At 40.9% G+C, this 19,404-nt stretch overlaps 1 protein-coding gene across 5 annotated transcripts; it reads right to left on the bottom strand.

Annotated features, from left to right (window-relative positions):
- Window positions 1–413: 413 nt before the first annotated feature.
- On the bottom strand, window positions 414–16,414 carry LOC115022964 (transcriptional repressor p66 alpha-like). Of its 5 annotated transcripts, none has more exons than XM_029454088.1 (11): window positions 16,251–16,414; window positions 8,636–9,171; window positions 6,287–6,419; window positions 5,653–5,781; window positions 5,454–5,531; window positions 5,231–5,350; window positions 4,768–4,950; window positions 3,368–3,629; window positions 2,428–2,840; window positions 2,076–2,334; window positions 414–1,610 (listed from the first exon to the last, which is right to left on the bottom strand). In XM_029454088.1, the coding sequence occupies exons 2-11, from the start codon at window positions 9,166–9,168 to the stop codon at window positions 1,471–1,473; spliced, it is 2,250 nt and encodes a 749-aa protein (XP_029309948.1). In that variant the 5' UTR covers window positions 9,169–9,171; window positions 16,251–16,414; the 3' UTR covers window positions 414–1,470. The 5 variants fall into 5 exon arrangements, with proteins under 5 accessions (XP_029309948.1, XP_029309949.1, XP_029309946.1 ...); XM_029454089.1 differs by lacking the exon at window positions 16,251–16,414 and adding an exon at window positions 15,962–16,108; XM_029454086.1 differs by lacking the exon at window positions 16,251–16,414 and adding an exon at window positions 15,848–15,972.
- Between the last annotated feature and the right edge of the window lie 2,990 nt (window positions 16,415–19,404).

Raw genomic sequence — 19,404 nt, 5'->3', positions numbered from 1 at the left:
TCAATAGTTGATAAGTTTCAAGTGTATATGGAGTAAAAAGCCTGATATATAGATATATAGCAGAAGATATAAATATCCCAGAATTGTACTGGCAGTGATATGTAGTCTGGTATGTTAATTCTTAATCTTCATTCCTAATCTGTGATGTCAATTCATTTAACTATCTCATCCACCTTTGTTACATTATTCCCAATTAAACATCTATTTTCCTCATTGCTTACTTTTGAACTTCATTTTCTTCAGTGTCTCTTCGAATTTGGAGCGACACACTGGAGGAGTCCTGTGCTTTGTACATACACCGATATGATTTGTCAGGATGCAAAAGTGAATGAGTAATGAAATAAGCGTTTGTTTGTAGATGAAATGTCAAACTGGTGTTAAAACATCCATACATAATAAATAAAAAACAAGTGTTTAAAATGTATATATTTTTTATTTCTTTAGGAGCTAGGAAAAAAAGTAAACCAAATAAGTTTTAACATATGTTTGTACAATGTACAGGTCAAATCAGGAAGCTATGCAACATGGTGATTAGGGTTACAAGATAAAAATATCTTGTGTATTCCAGGCCTTTGGTAGCTGGGAGAGTCTGATTCAGGGCCACCTGTATGCCGCGTATTGTGTGGGTTATAGTTGAATAAATCTGAGGCGAGATCTCTGGCTCCAGTGTGGCAAAGTCCGCTCCTTTAGAGTTTGCATTTTCTCAGCAATGACAAAACACTTAACAAAATATTACAATGTTGACATCAATATAAAATAAGCAAATTACAGATGGTAATTACAGATGAATTAAGCAATGACACCATGCTTCTTCAGCTAAGGTGCAAAATGAACGGAGAGGTTAAGGGAAGGCATGCTTTTAAACAGGAGAAAAAAAAGAAACTAGAATAAACTCTTGTGGAAACCACAATATACTGAAATATAATCGAAAAAACAAAATAACTTACTGTAAATACAAAATCAATTCAAACCTTTAAATACAGGGGTGATGTACTGAATAGTGATGTAACTCAGTTATTTTGTTTTTGCTAAAAATAAATGTGTAATTTGCCTTGGCTATGACTATAACCATTCAAGTGTCAAAAGGTCATGGGAGAAAGGGCTTATAAACCCAGAACAGTGTACTTATTTTTTATCAAAGCACTCAATGCACATATGTTTAAATAAGTCTTATTTAAACACCCAGGCTGGAGGACAGAAATACCCCGTACTCCTTCAAGTATAAGCTTTTTCTTTGCCCCAATCCAATCAAAATGTTTTTTGCACAATTACCAAAAAAATGCGAATCTCAAAGTAAACAACAGAAAATAAGAAAACTAAAAGAACAATCATACAAAAGGTAAGGAAGGAACGTTTCTTCACTTTGAGAGATTGTATTTGCTTAACAGTCCTCCGGGGGTTGCTGTTGACCATATTATTGGAGCTGAGGAACTTTCTCAAAATTTAAGTAGTACTAGAGTACGGTTTAACCTATTTCCATGTGTTTGCAGTCTGCGAGAGCGACGATCGAGAGGGGATCATGTCCAGCAGGTACTCCCTCTGACGAGCGTCGACGGTGCCTGACGTCTTGTGGCCTGTCAGGCTCGGGTTCACGTAGGCCATAGTGACTCCTGTGAACATGCAACAGAGCAGCAGGTCATGGTGTGGAGCGAGCTGCATGCTGGCAGTTTAATGCCTTTTGAGTTGAATAAGAAACTTCATAGCACCTGAATATATAGCAACCCGTGTCCCCACAACACACAGATAGACACCAAGGAGAAATTAGAGAATTTCTACTCTAAGGTTTAGTAGTGACACCCAGGGAAAACTAATAAACCACCAAACTGAGGGACTAAAGTAGGAAGATTGAGGTCACTGGCAGGGAGAGCACTTGGAAGTGGAATTGCCTTGTCCGAAAACATTTCCTCCTCAACTTTTATCTTGTGTATGAGATTATACTAGAAGGCAACTTTTGGAAGAGATTACTTAACACTAGAAAAATTTGGACGAAGGATGTTCAAGGATGCTTTTGGACCAGACAGGAATTTGAAAGAGAGCCGACGTCAGCCGGCAGGCTGGTATTAATGTGAGTCTACCTGTATTGCTGTTGCTCTGCTTCTTCCATGCAGTGGATGAGGCACTACCTCCGCCGATATTCCTGATGCCGGCGATTCCACTGCTGCTCACTTTTGAACTCTGGACAGAGCGGTGGGAAACGTGGGCATGCTTACCTGGCCGGCTGACCAAAGCTGCAGCCGCCACTGCACTCTGCAACTGGGAGGAAGAGGAGAAGGAGTGGGGGACGCCCCTCAGCCCCAATGATGAGACACCATGGGACAGCTGGCCCTTGGAGCTCTGAGGGGAGTTAAGAAACACAGAGAGGGGTCTTGAGTTACAGTTGCCTCGACTGTGCAAATGCTTCTCTTTAAAATGAGAACTGATTCTAACCTGCTTGATGGAGTGATGGTGAATCATGTTGGCTCCTCGACTGGCCTGTTGGAGGAGTTGGAGGGAAGACGCTCTGGCGTGAGCCTGCTTCAGCTGCTGAGACACCAGCTTCTCTGCTTTCATCGACAAAGAGGATGAGGAGCTACTGTGGGACAGTGGTGAGGACGTCTGCTGAAAAATGCGCTGCTCTATTTCCTGTTCTTGTTGCAGTGCTTTGACAAACGCCGCTTTCAGCCTATTGGTATGCTCGGCCTTTAAAATCTTTTTCTGATTGGATGACATGCAGTGTTCACAGAGGAGTGCCCCGCCTTTTGCCTTGTCATGCCTCCAGCGGCAGGTGAAGTCGGTTTTGCACTGGGTGCAGTTGAAGGGCTCTCTGGTAATGGTCTTGGACAGTGCTACACCTGTCTTTCCTGGATGGAGAGAGAAACCCAGAGGCACTGATTGAAAACAGACAGAGGTGCTTGTATGTTGTCAAATAAGTAATTAGAAAGAGACAGAGACAGAGACAGGGAGACAGATAATTAAATCCTGGGGGAAAGTGGGGATGTCCTGACAACATATGGACAATGTTTCAATTCCATAAAAATGGGAAGGAATATTTCTGATGCTTGTTTGAAACAGATCCATCATCTCAGCCAAACGTCTAGGGATGAAACTATTTTTCATTATCGATAAATTTGACAATCATCTTTCTCAATGGATACTTTTATTAGTTGTTTAAATAACCATCACAATTTACTACATCCCGAGCAGATATCACAAAATTGCCTGTTTTGTCCAACCAGCAGTCCAAAACAAAAGATATTCAGTTGACCTATTATAACATATAACAAAGAAACGCAGAAAATGATACTATACTATTATACTAATTATAGTTCTGTTGATTGACGAATCCTTTTACCTCTACAAAAGCCATCAAAAGAGAAAAGTAACACACCTCTGTGAATGGTATCCAGCAGATTCTGTACCACTTCTTCTAGTCCCACCAGGTAGATGAACTCATTATTGGCTGCAGAGGGAAGGAAGTTAAACTCTGGGGCAGGGGGCTTGGGCGGGGGAATCTCCAGTAGGGTCTTCTCCAGTTGTTTCCGCAGGGCGAGTTTAGCTGCAGCTTGGCGGCTGGCTGGAGAGTCATTCATGCTCACCATAGACACGCCGCCGCTTCCTAAGGAAGAACCTTTCAAACTGGATACAGAGGCCTTTGAAAGAGCAGAGACAGGAAGAAACAAGACAGGTGTAAACATTACGTCCGGATCAGAATATCTTTGACTTGTCTGAGCACTACAGAAGTTACCAAAGGGCTGTTGGTGTTTATTATTTGCAAGGTGTTTAATGATCAAATAACACTGATCAAACAGTCGGAGCCTTATTGAAAGCTCCTGTTCCCATATACAAAATGTGCAAACATTAAAGAAATACACTTCTAGACTAAAATTATTCACAAGTGTAAAGTTCAGTGGTTACTACATGATTGATATAGCTCATAATACATGTATATCTATTGACCAGTTTTGCTTTGTTACAGGGGTTTGTAACAGATTCTAGTTGTGTATAACGACTAACATTCACGGTTAAGTCTAGCCTTCAGTGATTTTTAGAAACTGCTCATTCACTTTGTCAGTCAACGGATGATAATGCAGACAGTCATGTGTTAAGATAGCAAGGTCAAATCTTTATTCACGTTAGCGAGCTACTTTATATCATACGATGACCAAAAGTTAAGGTCATTAGTAGCTCTAGCTGTAAGCTATATTATAATATGTTATATTACTAAAATAATGGTTATCGTTACGATCAGGCCACTGAAAATCTTCATTTCTGATTGGCTGGACGTTATAAACTAATTAGAGTGTTAATTATATGACGTGACCCAACATTTCTTCTGTGATTAAATAATATAATTAAGTTTACTATGCTCGTTTAATTGAGCTGTAACTAAAAGTTAGCTAGTTGAATGCAAACAAAACAATGTTTTCGAGTAAAATGATGTGGTGTCTGATTTTCTTTTCGCACCTGAACAGTTGTACAAACCCTCGAGCGTCTCGACGCCCACCAATGTATATTATATTATAATTAATGATTTAAATTGTAAAATGGTGATCAAGAATGGGTTATATTAACTACTTGTTAATATCATTTAGTAACTCTAGGTTTCTATATTTGTACTTCGAGATTTGTGACTGATATGTAGTCAATTGACTGAATAAACATTTCTCAACCTGAACACAAGTATGTTTATTAACATGTGTAACTGTACTGAAATACTATTCAGGCAAATACTATTTGTGCATATTCTCCCTTTTCTTTTGTACTTGAAAGCACCCGTGAAATACTGACCAGTGTGTTAGCACTACTGCCAATTCGGATGAAGCCCGAGTTGACCATGCCTCTCTGGCCGTGGCTTGCCGGGGCTAAAGTCCTGGAGCCCAACAGCAGAGGAGGAGGTCCTGAGCCTCCAGAGGCAGCCAACTGCTGCTGCTGCCGGAGAGCATGGATCTGCTGTAGAGATACAGAGATGGGCTAACCAGCACAATGAGAGGGAAGACATGGAGTGACATCACAGACAGAGGTAGGGGAGGACAAGGGAGGCGCATCAAAAGCACCAACCAAAGGGCACACACAAAGAGAGAACATAAGTCCTAAGTTAAGTGTAATTATCTCCCTGAAGATTATCCCAGAGTGAAAAACAGCGGTTTAACAACTCTGGCTATCATTGCCCTGACACCATTTTAATATTAACAAATGTCCTTTAAATATCTTAGCATGGTAATAATATTGTTAACATTTAGCCATGACTCACCTGTGCCCCTCTGACCAGAGGCGGCATTATGATCTGGGAGCCATGTTTGGACGACATCTGCTGTCCTCCTCTCACCAGCGGCGGAGGGATGACCGTGCCTGAACTCTTGCCTGTCAAAATCTGGTGAGAGAAGACCACCATCAGAAACAGTATCAACTACCGTATGAAGGTGCTGTCACACAGATATGCTGCCTGAGTGCATGAGTCGTAGTAGAGCATTAACCTGCTGAGAGCCTTTATTGCTTGTAATTGTTCCTCGGATGAGAGGAGGAGGCGCAGAGGAGCCGGACAGACCTGAGGGCTGAAAGGGAAATGGAGACAGATATTAAACAATAAACAGGAAGCTTTAAGTGGAAGCCTGTGTTGTGGGGATGTGTGGCTCTATGTGTGACCCTGTGTTGACGTGGGTGATAACCGTTTACCTTCTGGAGAGCGTCCTTCTGTATCTGGCTCTGTCGGAGTTTCTTCAGCAGCACCAGCTTGGCCTCCTCCAGTCTCAGCTCCTCCTTCAGCTGCTTAATGATGCGCTCCCTCTCCGCTGGGCTGCTCTTCTACACTCGACAGATAACAACATCACTTGCACGATTCTCTTTGCAAAACACAAAAATCTCTTTCCAGTGACTTAAACGTTCGATGATGGAGCCTAAGCTGTCCACTAACATCCGCTAACTTATTCTCAGTTGCTTTGAGCATCAATGAAATGCCTGGAGTGTAATTTAGATCTTTGAGGTTAGAAAATAACTTCTTAACGCCAAGGCCCAACTAAACCAACGCTGTCAGCCTCTCAGATATGGAGATTTACAGCTTTCTTTCTGTTTTATATCAAATTAAACTCAATATCTTTGGACTGACAACATTTTTAAAGACATCACCTTGGACTTTGAGAAACTGTGACGGACATTTTAAAGGGTTTTCTGACATTTTATAGACCAAACAATTAATCGACGAAATAATCAATAATGAAAATAATTGTTATTTGCAGCCCTAATTTAAACGTGTTTCAGGATCCATCGCAGAAGTATAGGCGCATGAAATGCATAACTTCTATCTTCTCACCATGAGCAGGTCTGTGTCCAGCTCCTTAAAGTGTCTCAAGCCATTCATCGGTGGACTGGGGGAGTCGTTATCTGACAGGATGATGACATCGTCATCTTCAGGGGACGGAGGGCGCTTCTCCCTTTTTATAATGCTGGACAAAAGTAGGACAATGACATTTAAATTAAAGCTTCAGATCTCTTTAAGCAAACAGAGACAATGAATACAACAACTAATGTTCATTTAACTTCAGCAATTTTATGTGTAATTTGTTGTTGTTCTTAAATGTTTGTATTTTATCAGATACAAAAAACAACAACAACAACAATATATCGTCCATCAGTCGCCCTGCGCTCTATTGGCATTGGTTATTGAAAGACATATGTCGGTCGAACACTACTTAAATCTACTTATCTGACCATTTCACAAATGTCTCTTTCAGCTTTTTCCAGCTCTTTACTGAAGCATTATGATGTGAAATATTCAAATCCAAGAGTTCAGCTTTTTTTTTTATGATTGCAGCAAGATATTCTAAAAACATTAAGCCAAATTCAGACATATTTAGCATTTTCAAAATCTTCACTAGAATTTCTAAAAAGGTTATTTGGTTTTAAACAATGTGGAGCTGCACATTATGAGTTTGTACTGACTGACCCAGTGTGTTTGAGCCTAAGAACATTTTATGGCTGTTTGGGGACAAGATAGAGAAGTACACCTTAACTGGCTCAAATATTTGCAACTATTAATTATGTCTGTATTCCTGGAGATCTGCTCCTCAATCACGATTATAGTTTATGACTGGGGGTTCATCTGCTCCACTATAATCTCTCCACACAGCTTCTCTTCATGCTGATGCTCCTCCTCCGACAACAGAAGAGTCCTAAATGCAGAGGAGGAGCGAGGTGGGACTCAAAGCTGCAGTAAAAGGTCTTTCAGTCACAATGCAATGGCTGTTTGAGAGCACATATTTCCTGTTGAAACAGGATATTGTGGCAGCGCATTACAGGCGTCTGAGTCATTTGGAGGGTGACCTGTATGGAGCTACATACGTCATCCAAAGCATGCTAAGGAAATTAAAGCATGAGGGAATCTTGAAGGCAGTTTGGATCAACCCTCACATATTACACATACCCCCTCCCAACACATAAAGCTTCTCCTGCAAAGTGACTAGTTCAACTGCAGGCCATATGCGAGAGCGGATGACCTAAAAATCTTTATCTAAAAATCTGAAGAACAGGAGTTGTGTTCCTCTAAAAACAAGGTGTTGTGATTACAAAGATTTTATATTAATATGAAGTCGTTAAAGTCGACACATGACGACGTGAGGCCTGTCTCTCCTCACCGACCGCCTTATATGCGTGTGTGTTTTTTAGTCTCTCCTCAGGGCTTAGCGGCTTCATCACTTCCTGTGGATTAATCACTACTCTTCCAAAGAAGTCACATGACCTCAAAGTCATCATCACGTGACACACTCCCTTTTCCTCCTCCCCCCTGCCCTCGCCGTTTCTCCACTCTGAAAACCATGGCAACAACCGGCTGGAACCGGTTTGTGACACAAGGCTTCATTTTGTGTGAGGGGAGTATTTAGGGTTCAGGTGGTGAGTGGGGAAAAATGGAGGTAGACTAAAAGTAAAAGATAAAGTTAAACATCACCTCTGCAGACAACTCCCCATCCCCTACCATCCCCCAACTCCCCATCCCCTACCATCCCCCCCTTCCTCTACCCGACATGGTATTTTTGAAGAACATCATAAAAGTCACCTTAAACATTTTCAGCCTTTTTAGATTCAAATTAAGTGTTTTTTTTATCCTTTTTTACACTTTCATAATTGAGTTTTGTCCCCAACAAAAAAAATCTAAAGAAGAAGCCGGCAGTCTTTCTGCTGTCTGGATGAAGTTTCCTGCACATTCACATCATCACCAAAGGCGACCAAGCTCTTTATGTTGGTCCCGGGCTCTGGAATAGCCTCCCGTCCCACATTAAGTCTTGTTCAACTGAAATCCAATTTAAAGTCCCACTTTTTTTTCACTTGCTTTTAGTTCAGTCTGAGGCTGAGAACATCCTCTTACTGCTTTTTAATCTGTGGTTGGTTTAATTCTATTTCTCCAAACTTCTTATTTATTTGTACCTTTCTTTTATTGTATTACTACTACTATTACTATTATTATGTATTGATGTACTTTCATGTCTTCAATCATGTTTACCTGTATTGATGCAGGTGCTTACCCATCTACCTTGACTGGAAAGCACTTTGGTTCAACTCCAGTTGTTTTTAAATGTGCTATATAAAGAAATTGACTGGACTACTTCTTTGACAGATTCATGTGGTTGTCACAGCTGAAGAGAGTTTACTATAAACTGTTTCTCACCCTCTGGAGGTGCTCATGTCCACGGGCTGCTCTCCCGTCTGAACTTCCACTTTAATGGTGGCCTTCACCTCGCCTGCTGCCAGCAAGCCACTGGGCGCTTTTGGCTCCATCAGTCGGACCTTGCTCCTTGTAGCCAAAGCTGCCTCCGTCCTCACCTTGATGTCTGTGTCGTTGCAGTCAGTCCGATTGTCTGAGCTGGGTTCAACCGTCGTCTGTTGTTTTTGGGTCTGCTCCTGATCATCCTTCACCGGCTGAGAGACCAAAGGTAACGGTAAAGATAACGGCGACAGGCTCTGCTCTTGCTCCTGCTCCTTCTCGAGCTCTGATCCGACCATCGTCTGGCTTTGGTGTTCCTGTGCCTGTACAGAGTCGGCTTCAGGTTCAGTTTGTTCCTGTAATGTGGGTTCAGTAGGGTCCAATTTAGGCTTTTTGCTTTCATTGTCATCATCAGAGGGTTCTATAGACTCGGTAGCAGGATCCTTCTCCAGCGCCCTCTTCTGGCTGCGCGTCTGGCGGACAGCCTCCTCAGACATCCCCTGCAGATAGGAAAAATATGTATAATTATATAATGAAAATGTGTTACTGAAAATGGTAACGGATTAAACAGAACAAGAACGGGTTAACTTTTCTGGAGCAAAATGTAAAGCGTGCTCGCTTATGCTGAAAATAGCAGGTGTGAACACTTTAGTTGTTGAAAGTAGTGGGTGCAGATGCAAACCCTTTAAAAAGGTCATAGTAATAAACAAAGTGAATCTTTGCTTATTTAAATATTGTATGTCATTTGCAGTTAAGTTCAAACACTTGAAGCTGGGGTATCCAACTGCCTTCCTCACATGTCAGGAAACACCTAACATCATTGGAATAAACGTAAACAACAAATAGTTAGTACTCAAAGCTGTCAAGCTAGATTGTTAGTATTGGGAAATGTTGTCTGCCGAGCCTTGTGGAACACTCCGGTTACACACACATTTTATTCCTGTGATGTTGACATTATCTGACAAACATACAGTACATAGATATGATAATAATAAAACAATTAATTATACTGAAAGTGTGGTTGTGATTGCATGATTCAGAACTTAGACAACGCTGACTCTAAATCAGCTGTAAGGGACACAGGGTAACTGAATTAGCCCCAAGGCAAGACATGTGGGATTTGGAAGGTCACGTGACCAAGATGTTGACTCAAGTATAATTTCAAAACAACCAATTATGCAAATGTCAGTCGAAACCAAAAAACAAAAGAAGGGAAAACGGAAAAAAGATGGGAGTAAAAAAAGATGAGATTACTCAGTAAGTACTCCATGTTCAGTGCAAAACATACAATAGAAATCTGACGAACACTTGACTGCAACAACAAAGTCTTTTGAAAGAGGGGTAGCAAAAACAATGCTGCAGTTAGACATCAAGCAGCTGGAAAACATGACAACATAGTAATCAAATCAGAGTTAAAAGGGACTTGGGGCGATATCCAAAATTAACTGGAGCATGAATTCTGTTAAAATATTCATAACGAGCCATGAATACAAGTATTTTAGTAATTTATGTGTGCAAGTGAAATCCTTTTTTTATATTCATTTCAAATAGCTTGTTTATAAATTATTTCCTTGAGTCAGGCTCCAAGGAGCACCAGATCCATTACTGTCTGATAGCCACCTGTACAACAAATTCAATCCCACCAGATGTTGACGGGCCCGCAGAATAGGAGACAGAGAAATACAGCAGCTTGTTCTGACAGTTAAGTACAGGTTAAAGAGTGCACTCTCACAGATGTACTCCAGTACATGCTACATACAGAAACACATAAAGCTCCTACGGTAGCTGCTCTGAATCCTTCAGTAATCAGAGAGGAGACACAGAAGACCACGTATGGGTCAATACATGTTTACCTTTATGGTCTGGATAATGGCCTATCTATCTGTGTGTATGAAACAACATACCTTTATTTTCACAATAATAAAAGAATGGTGTACTATTTATAATTCAATGGACTTGGACATCAAATCCCCCTGGACACTTCTGTCAAGTGAGAACCACACATTTTTATACACACACAGACGATAAGGTATGTTTCTTACTAGGGCTGCAACTGTTGATTCTTTTCGTTATCGATTATTCTGACGATTATATTTAAGATTAGTTGATTATCGTTTGGTCTATAAAATGTCAGAAAATAGTGAAACATTTCTGACAGTCCAAAACTCAAAAGGTATTCAGTTAAATATGATATAAAACAGAGAAAATTGAAATTCTCTCTCAAACTCTCTTTTGTTTTCATTCTTTACACAACTATTTCTGTCACTTTTTTTGTGTGCCGTCGATTGAAACACTATGAACGCCTTCCAGGAGAGTGTGCACAGTTCCGCCCGCGTTTATCGTCCCTGGCATTTCACCCTGCCTTCGAGTGTGGCCGTAGATCAGGTACAAACACTTCTCCCTTCTGATGTAGACCTTTAAAAATGTACAGAAAGGAAAAAAGACTGGCCCGTCCAACATTGAGTGCGTTTACATGCACACTATCTCACTCATCATCAGGTTTTTAGGAGTTCCATGTAAACTTCATACTTAGAATAAGATCAAAACAAAGATAAGACTCAAAACCGAGATACTATTGTGCATGTACACGCACTCATTAAAATGACTTTGGCCATTATCAAATGTGTAAGAGGTGAACACGCGCTGGCCATAAGCCATGCTGCAGGAGACGACCAGTTCTCAAAGTTCACAATCGCAAACAGAAAGCGGACCGTTGCTTTTTACTGGACGACCGTGAAGTAGAAACACAGTGGCGTTATGTTGTGAATAATATTAATGCATGTATGTCACAGAATCGAGGCCCAGTCCTGCCAAGTCTGCGGAGGCCCTCCATCTGCCCAGTGACGCACTACAGGAAGCTATGCTTGTTTTTAGGGGAAAAAAGGATTACAATTAACCCTTACAACCTACTACTTCTCACTGTACACACTCCTACCCCCTCTTCCCTTCCCGTCTCCAGAAGGGTTATGGCGGCGAGCGTAAAGCACACTCAGTGTATCCATGATGTACCCATACACACAATATACATACAGAGTCACAATGCAGCATGCAGAGTTATCATCTGATAACACAGAGCTGACTAAGTTTGTTTTATTTAAATACTCTGACCTCACTGAGACACATATGACATGACCCTTCCCAGGATTCAGTGGGACACAAAGCACTTTTCCTGAGAACCGGTTTAAACCGGTTGGCTGGTGTGTGTGTGTGTGTGTGTGTGTGTGTGTGTGTGTGTGTGTGTGTGTGTGTGTGTGTGTGTGTGTGTGTGTGTAACGGAGAGAGAAGCTGAAGCTGGTTTTAACCCTAAAGGTGCTGGAGCAGACGCCCGGCTTCCATAGTGACGGCCATTACGCAGTATGTGAGTGCATGTGTGTGTGCTGCCGAGAGTTGTGATGGCATTACTAATTCTGATGCATAAAGCTGTGAAATGATGCCCCCCGCCCCCTCCACAACCGCCACAACCTTCCACCCTATCTTTGTAACAGAGGATCTGAATGGCTGACAGGTTTCACATTTCATGTCCATGGCAGTTCCCCCCCCCCCACACACACACACACGCACATGGTGGATCAAACCCTTACCCAACCAAGAACTTGACATCACATGTAACCAATGCAAAGGCAACTAAAACTGGAAGGAACACTCTACTTTACACTTTAAATACACAAAGTTAACATACTGAGCTACACTGTCTATTTCAATATTATACTATTTTTATCAGACGGCACATGTGGTTATGAATGTTTCATGTTATAGTTATCACACTTTTCGCTTCACAATATTATCCTCATATTCAAATTAGATGGAAATCTTCAAACAGCATTTAACGACACTGTAAAGACTTCATTGTACGGTATGTGGGGGGGGGGGGGGGGTCATGGTGATGTGTCCTTAAGTTTGTTGGGCTGTTTCTCTTTCAATACTTTTTTTATCATAGCAATAGCTTTCCATCAGCAGTTCTTTCTAGCAAAACACATTATTTATCTGCCTCTTCCCAGCATGCTGTTGGCTCTTCCATTGTAGAAGAGGGCAACATTTCTGTAAAACCGGTATAAACGGCACACTAGTGGACATAGGTGCCATGATATGAACTTGAACATGGGTCATGTCATATGTGTCTCAGTGATGTCAGAGTATTGAAATATGAACAATTATAACTAAGTGCATAGACAAATAACACTACATAGAAATAAATATAATTGCTTATATGCATTACATATCTTTTTCAAATATCTTGCAGCTCTTGTGTCTTATATATACACAGACTGTGTTGTGTGCCACATTAACCAAATGATCACAAGGCTGGTCCTGTAACAAACACTATTTCTGTCATCCTATCATTAAGATATGACAATTAAGTTAATAATATGGCTCTTATGTAAGATTCCTTAATTAATACCCTGTTACTAATACGCAGGTTTTTTATGTTAAAAAAAAGTTATTACTTTCTCATTATTGCTCTATTTTGTTAACTGCTTCACAGGAAGGCTGAAGACAGTCTGTGTTCAAAGACTTTTGAAAAGTTTTATCTAATCAAACTCAATCCTCTCATTACAATTTGCAGTGTAATTAGATCACAATAATCCCTACTATTGCACTGTGCGAGTGTGGCAGAATACTTTACTACAGTACATTAATCCGGTATCAGGTTGCCGCTCATCCAAATTCAGTTTATTTACACCTGCAGTGTTTTCTGCTGAGTGTCTTTTCTTCCTGCACCGAGGTGGTTATTTATCTAGTCACTCATGGACCATGTCTACCATCAGTCACTCAATAACCCTTCACACAGGTTGGCAGACTCACTCTCAACCATCATCGATGTTTGGCTGCCCTTACGGTACGTGTTCCGCATTTTATTTACCCACTGACAGACCTTTAACCTGGGAAAACATATGTCCTACCTTGTAGAACTGCTGCACTGGCAAAATATTATTATCAATAACCTGGTTGCATCTGTCAGAATAAGAAATGATAGCAATGATTGTCTCCAAGCATCATGTAGTAACAAAACTTTCATAATATTTTTTTTATAATCTGAGCTGGTTTAATTGAAGGCAGTGCTTTATAGAGCAACTGACACCACTGTCGACACAACATAGGCAGAAAAAGGCAATTAGACAGCAAATTGCTGCCTATATATTTGATGAAGTCATGAAGGCTTGACTAAACAGCTGCCCTGTGACCCCTGCAGTCATGTGCAGCAGCTTAAAATGTGGCCAGCAGACGACCCTTTCCAGAACAGAGGCTGATTACACAACTGCTCTGGGTCAGTCTTGTGCGTGATCACTGGAACAGTGCTTTCTGGAAAACAACAAACCTGAAACTTCTTAACACTTTCTGAGTCACTCGGTCTTGTCATTTTAATATCATGAATACAGTATGGGGTGGATAAGACTACCAGTGGATGTGCAACTTCAACCCTGTCATAACAGGTAGCTCAGTAGTGCCGGTGTCAAAGCAAAGCATTCTCCTCTCTTCTGACCGGCGTTAGTCAACCCCTTCTCTAAAGGCTAACCTGAATTTTGTTCACAGTGACAGGTCATAAACAATGCAACCATGCAACGGATTGTTAACATGCAAATAACACTTTACAGGGCCTTTGTTCACATGAACAACTGACTGTTCATTCCAGATCTCCACAAAGTCTCCTAACAGCAGATCACTTTACCATCCTTAGTCTACATGGCATGCACAGTACTTGACTCTAGGTGGCTTTGATGTGCACAGATCCTAATTAACCAATGATTACTGACATGGATGATAAATATATTTGACAAAAAGAAGAGCTGCTACACTCAACAGAAAATGAATCAGCAAAAACCGATCGTTATGTTCTGATTAAACAAGACATTTGAAGATGTTACCTTTTACTCTGGTAATCTGGGATGGATCACAATTTGCTATCATTTTATAAACAATTAATCGAGAAGATAATCAGCAGATTAAGCGATAATGAGATTCATGGCACAAACAAAAACAATAATCTCTGAAATCTGTAACATTATACAATACAATAAATAATTAATGTAATAATTTAAATCTATTAATTTATTCCTGTATTTGTATTAGTCTTGGGATGAGCATATTTTAGTTCAAAGTTGTAAACCAGATTATTAATATCATTATTATTATCATCATTATTATTATTATTATTATTATTATTATTATTATTATTATTATTATTATTATGCGTCACTGTTGATATAAACAGTTGCAGAGAGCAGTTGATATAAGTATCCAATAAGAGTCCAGATGTTATGTAATAAGACTTTAGTAAATCTCCATCAGAACCAGCATTTCGTCTTGAACTAGCACGAGTAAAGTTAACAGCAGGAGCCAGTGCGTTCACAACACGATGTGAAATGTTCCATGTGGTATAGTCAACACACCGGCTTCCGTCATATTCAACCATTAAACATTAAAAGCTCTTAAATGCTTCCGAGTGCGACAATAGAAACATTATTATAAACTAGTATGATGGCAGTAATCCGGAGACACAGCTTTGTCCCAAAGCGCTGCAACCTGGTGGCTGGAAATGTGTGCGTACGAGCGTGTGAGTGTGTGTGCTTGTCTGGGTGAGACAGAGAGGGAGTGTGTGCGGTGTGTGTCAGAGTGTGTGTTTGTGTGTGTGTTCAGCTTTAAGAGGAGGAAGACTACGGTTGTCACAGAGAGAAGTAGGAAGATTAGCTACCAGATAGCAGAACCAACACTGGTGCCAGGGGGCTTAAAGCGAGCAGCAGCGTCCACCATTAACGTTACACCCCCACAGTACAGCATCCAAACCACACTCAGCCCTTTAAAAACTAAACCCAGCCCACACTACATGTGCAACGAGCCGGCGTTTTTTATTATTGACACCGCCTCAGAGGAGGTGAGAGTGTTATTAGTTAGCGAGCTAACATTAGCTAACATCGACACAAACAAAAACACAAAGCCACTTTAGCTCGGATATTAACGTCTGAACATCAACGGCTGTCAGAGACTTCAGGTCAAAGTCGTAAAACTCCTCCAGCCGGGCTCTCCAACATGACCCTCACAACCAGAACCGAGCCCGGATCGTTTCCCTGGCTGGCTGCAGCCTCTATGCGGGACAACCATCAGCTCAAAAAGCGGACACAAACTTTTATCCCACTGCCCTAAAAGTGAGGCTGTATGAGGCTCACAGGGACTGTTTACCTGGATGTCCCCTCCCGAAGAAAAACCCAGTCGGAACTCATACATTTCATCGGCCGGGCAGGGACAGAGCGTGCCGCCGAGGAGCCGCTGGCGATGTAACGTTATAATCCTTACCTCATTTAACCACTTCTACCGCACAAAATCAAGTCCATGGATCATAGTTACAAGCTGGCACGCGTAAGAAAACGTAAAATAAAATAATATTTGTCTGAGTGAGCCCCCCCTCTCCTCCCCAGTGCTCAACCTTTGGCTCTGCGGAGAAGTGTTACTTTTCAACAGCCCATCAGCTTCTTTATCGTCACAGATAGGTGGAGGAAAACCTGGCTCCTCTCGACGACTCCGAATAAAAGGCTCCTCTCGATCCACTTACTACAAAACTTCAGCTTCCCCTCAGTCAACTTACTCTGTCGCTTTGTCGCCCGTTCTTCGCCGATGGTCGACCAAGGAATGTTTAATCTGCAGTTAACCTCGATAAATCGTTGCTTTTTTAAAATCCAGGGGATATCCTCTTTTTTCGGCCCTCCCCACTGCCGCGTCTGTTGCCAAATAATGCGCCTCAACACACATGGAGCCGCTGCGTCCTCTTAGTGGGCATGCGCACCTCGGCATACCAGGGCGACCGGATAACATCATGTAAGCCACTGACCACCAAGGGCCAAAGCAGGACGACCATGTCAGGGGCCCCGGACTGCTCGGGTTGACCCATGACTGTACCAGCAAGTACAGAGATCCCCTCCAACACACACTCTTACACACACACACACACTCACACACACACACACACACACACACACACACACACACACACACACACACACACACACACACACACATACACACACACCGTGAAACAACGAGAACCTATAAAATTGACATACACTAAAGACCTCACCAGCAACCTCATGTGAGGACTGAACATCACTTTATTGCCATTATAATGAGCACACTGGATCTGATTATAGGCCTACAAAAACATTAAACATATGACATCCTGCAACATATTGAACACAATCGATTCACATAGGCTAGTTAACAGCAGTTTAAAGTGTACTAACGGTGCATAACTGATCTTGGGAAGACAGTCAGGAGGCAATCCAATTGCTTGAAAAGTCCCGGGTTAACTGCTTGTTGATTATTTTAGTTTTTTGGGTAATCTCATTATCTGCAAATTTGGGTAACAATTTATTAGTCCGCCTACAAATAGTTTATAAAGTAGGCCCTATTTGCATATTATTTCATATTCAACAATTCATATGTTTTCCTTTTAATTTATTTTAATTTTAGATTAAATATAGAGTAGTTTATATGAGAAAATGTATGAACAAATCTACATACACTTAAAATATTTTAGTTGAACTAACTTGAACTACTCACTCAACCTATGCTATACACATTAGCATAGGTTGAGTGAGTAGCTATGTTCATGAATTGTCACAAATACTCTTTAGAAAATCTGTTGCAGACAAAGCAAAACAGTTAAATTGTTGATCAATAAACTGTTGAAATGTTACAAATACTCTATAAACTATTTGTAGGCGGACTATCCAATTAAGTGTTCCCCAAATGGATTATCGAACTTGCACCACCAAAGCACAATATAAGATTACGTGGGTCCTTTATGATTCTATAATCTTGTAGAGGGCCCTTGTGTTTTAATCTATATTTAAGATCTAATTATTTCCATTTATATTGTCCTAACATGTTCCTGAATAAAGTTGTGTTCATCAATAACTTACACACAGTAAACCTGAGACCATGTAGACTACTGTGTGCATTACACTGGATGGACACTTTGAGGCGACACAGAGAGTATACACTGAAGGTAGGAGGTGGGGAGCTAATAAATGTTTTCCCCGGAGCCCCTAAATAGGTCAATCAGGCCATGCCAGGAAGTCTGCACAACATGCATTCACATCGGCTACTGTATTATATAAATATGAAGTAGAGTGCATGTTTCTCTCTACATATAAAGTTGGACAACTCCAGCATCATATTATCCCTCAAACTCAAACTTTAGGTCACACCAGCAACCTCAGCACTGTGTTCACAGGCTCTCAACAGGGACCTGCATCAGCATCCCATTCAGATCCTTCTCCCAACCTCAGCATCACATAATTACCTCATGCCCCTTAAGGACCTATGCTGACATCACATATGACTCCCTGAATTCACATTACAAAAATAAAGAAATCCAAACCATCAACCCCAACACAGTATTTGCGTCTCACTTTCTCTGATTAAAAGGAAGGTTGCATCAATAACCAGTAAACCATGCCGTTACAGTAAGATCCATACATGCAAGTCCAGAGCACACACACAGCAGGGTTACCTCGTCAGAAGTTGCAGAATCCAATTGCTGCCTCTTTCATGGCATCCTCTCAAAGCATCCCTGTGAACTGAGCTAATCCTCTGTCATCCATAAACACCCATAGAAATTCACATACACACACTCATGTGTTTGAACTACTGTGATATAAGTATTAGAGGTAGACTGAAGTGGGTATAGCGGGCTGCTGTTCTATAACAGGTGGGGGGTTTGAGTGCTTTGTCAGCGTTCTTTGGTGCTGTTCTTTAAAGGACAAACAAAGCTCTCTCTAGATGATGCTGTGTCATCAGGTCTGATTGTTTCCGTCCTCTCATCCTAAAGCAGCATCTCCTGAGGCTACAGATTGTCTTGCATAAATGGAATTACATCTGTACCAAGGGGCCATCTTCTCATAATCACCATGCTCAAAGCAGAAATTAAACAACACTCTGGAGTATATAAATTATGATGAATCTTTCTGTAAATATTGTGACTGCTCCTGTGGACCTAGGGACAAGTACATGTTCCCTCAGCCAGAAATAACTATAGTAACAATCACAGCCTGCATCACTTGAGGACACTGAAGTCATGTCCTCAGTATATTTTCTGGGATTTTGGTCATTTTCAGCAACCTGGTCGCCGTTTACTTTAGAGTAGAGTGGAGGGTTTCTGGCACGACTTCAAAGTATTGTATGATGACCCTCATGAAGTCGAAATGCGTTGAATGAAAAGATAAAAGTCAGTCACTTAAGTTTAGTGTAAATGCTTTTTTTTAAAGGTTAAATTTCATCGTAATAGATATGGTATAACGTTTTTTTTGTAGTAAAGTTATATCAGTACTCCTGATTTTATGGTTAAGATTGGAGTTTTATTCCATATATTACTGTACAAATACACGTTTTTACCACAGAAAGAAACACTGTTTTGTCATATAATAAAAATAATAATACAGTCTATCCAACATTTGTGCAGACATTTCACTCTGAAACAAAACTGTCACTCAAGGAAAAGTCAGGGGATCACCAAAGTCATCAGGATTCCTCCTCCGGGGAACAGAAATGTCGGTTACAAAATGTGTTGTGTAGTGATGTTTTATTGAATAAGTGAAAAGTACAACCAGCTGATGGCGCTAGATAAAAAGGCATTAGGATCTTTCCTTTGGGGAACATGAATGTCTGTGCAAGTGTTATGGCTATCCATCCGGTGGCTGTCAATACATTTTATCCAAAAACATAAAATATCTTGTGCTGGC

The sequence above is a fragment of the Cottoperca gobio genome, chromosome 17 (genome assembly GCF_900634415.1).
Source record: "Cottoperca gobio chromosome 17, fCotGob3.1, whole genome shotgun sequence".
NCBI lineage: Eukaryota > Metazoa > Chordata > Actinopteri > Perciformes > Bovichtidae > Cottoperca > Cottoperca gobio.
This window is presented reverse-complemented; position numbering and strand designations above follow the sequence as displayed.

Bases quoted from the DNA above. Each gene is read 5' to 3' on its own strand.
- LOC115022964 (XM_029454086.1), bottom strand. From the start codon at position 15,892: ATGTATGAGTTCCGACTGGGTTTTTCTTCGGGAGGGGACATCCAG. The intron at 6,420-8,635 runs GTGAGAAACAGT...ACTTTTGTCCAG, and splicing joins GACATGAGCACCTCCAGAGG to CATTATAAAAAGGGAGAAGC. The intron at 2,841-3,367 runs GTGTGTTACTTT...CTCTCCATCCAG, and splicing joins GCTGGATACCATTCACAGAG to GAAAGACAGGTGTAGCACTG.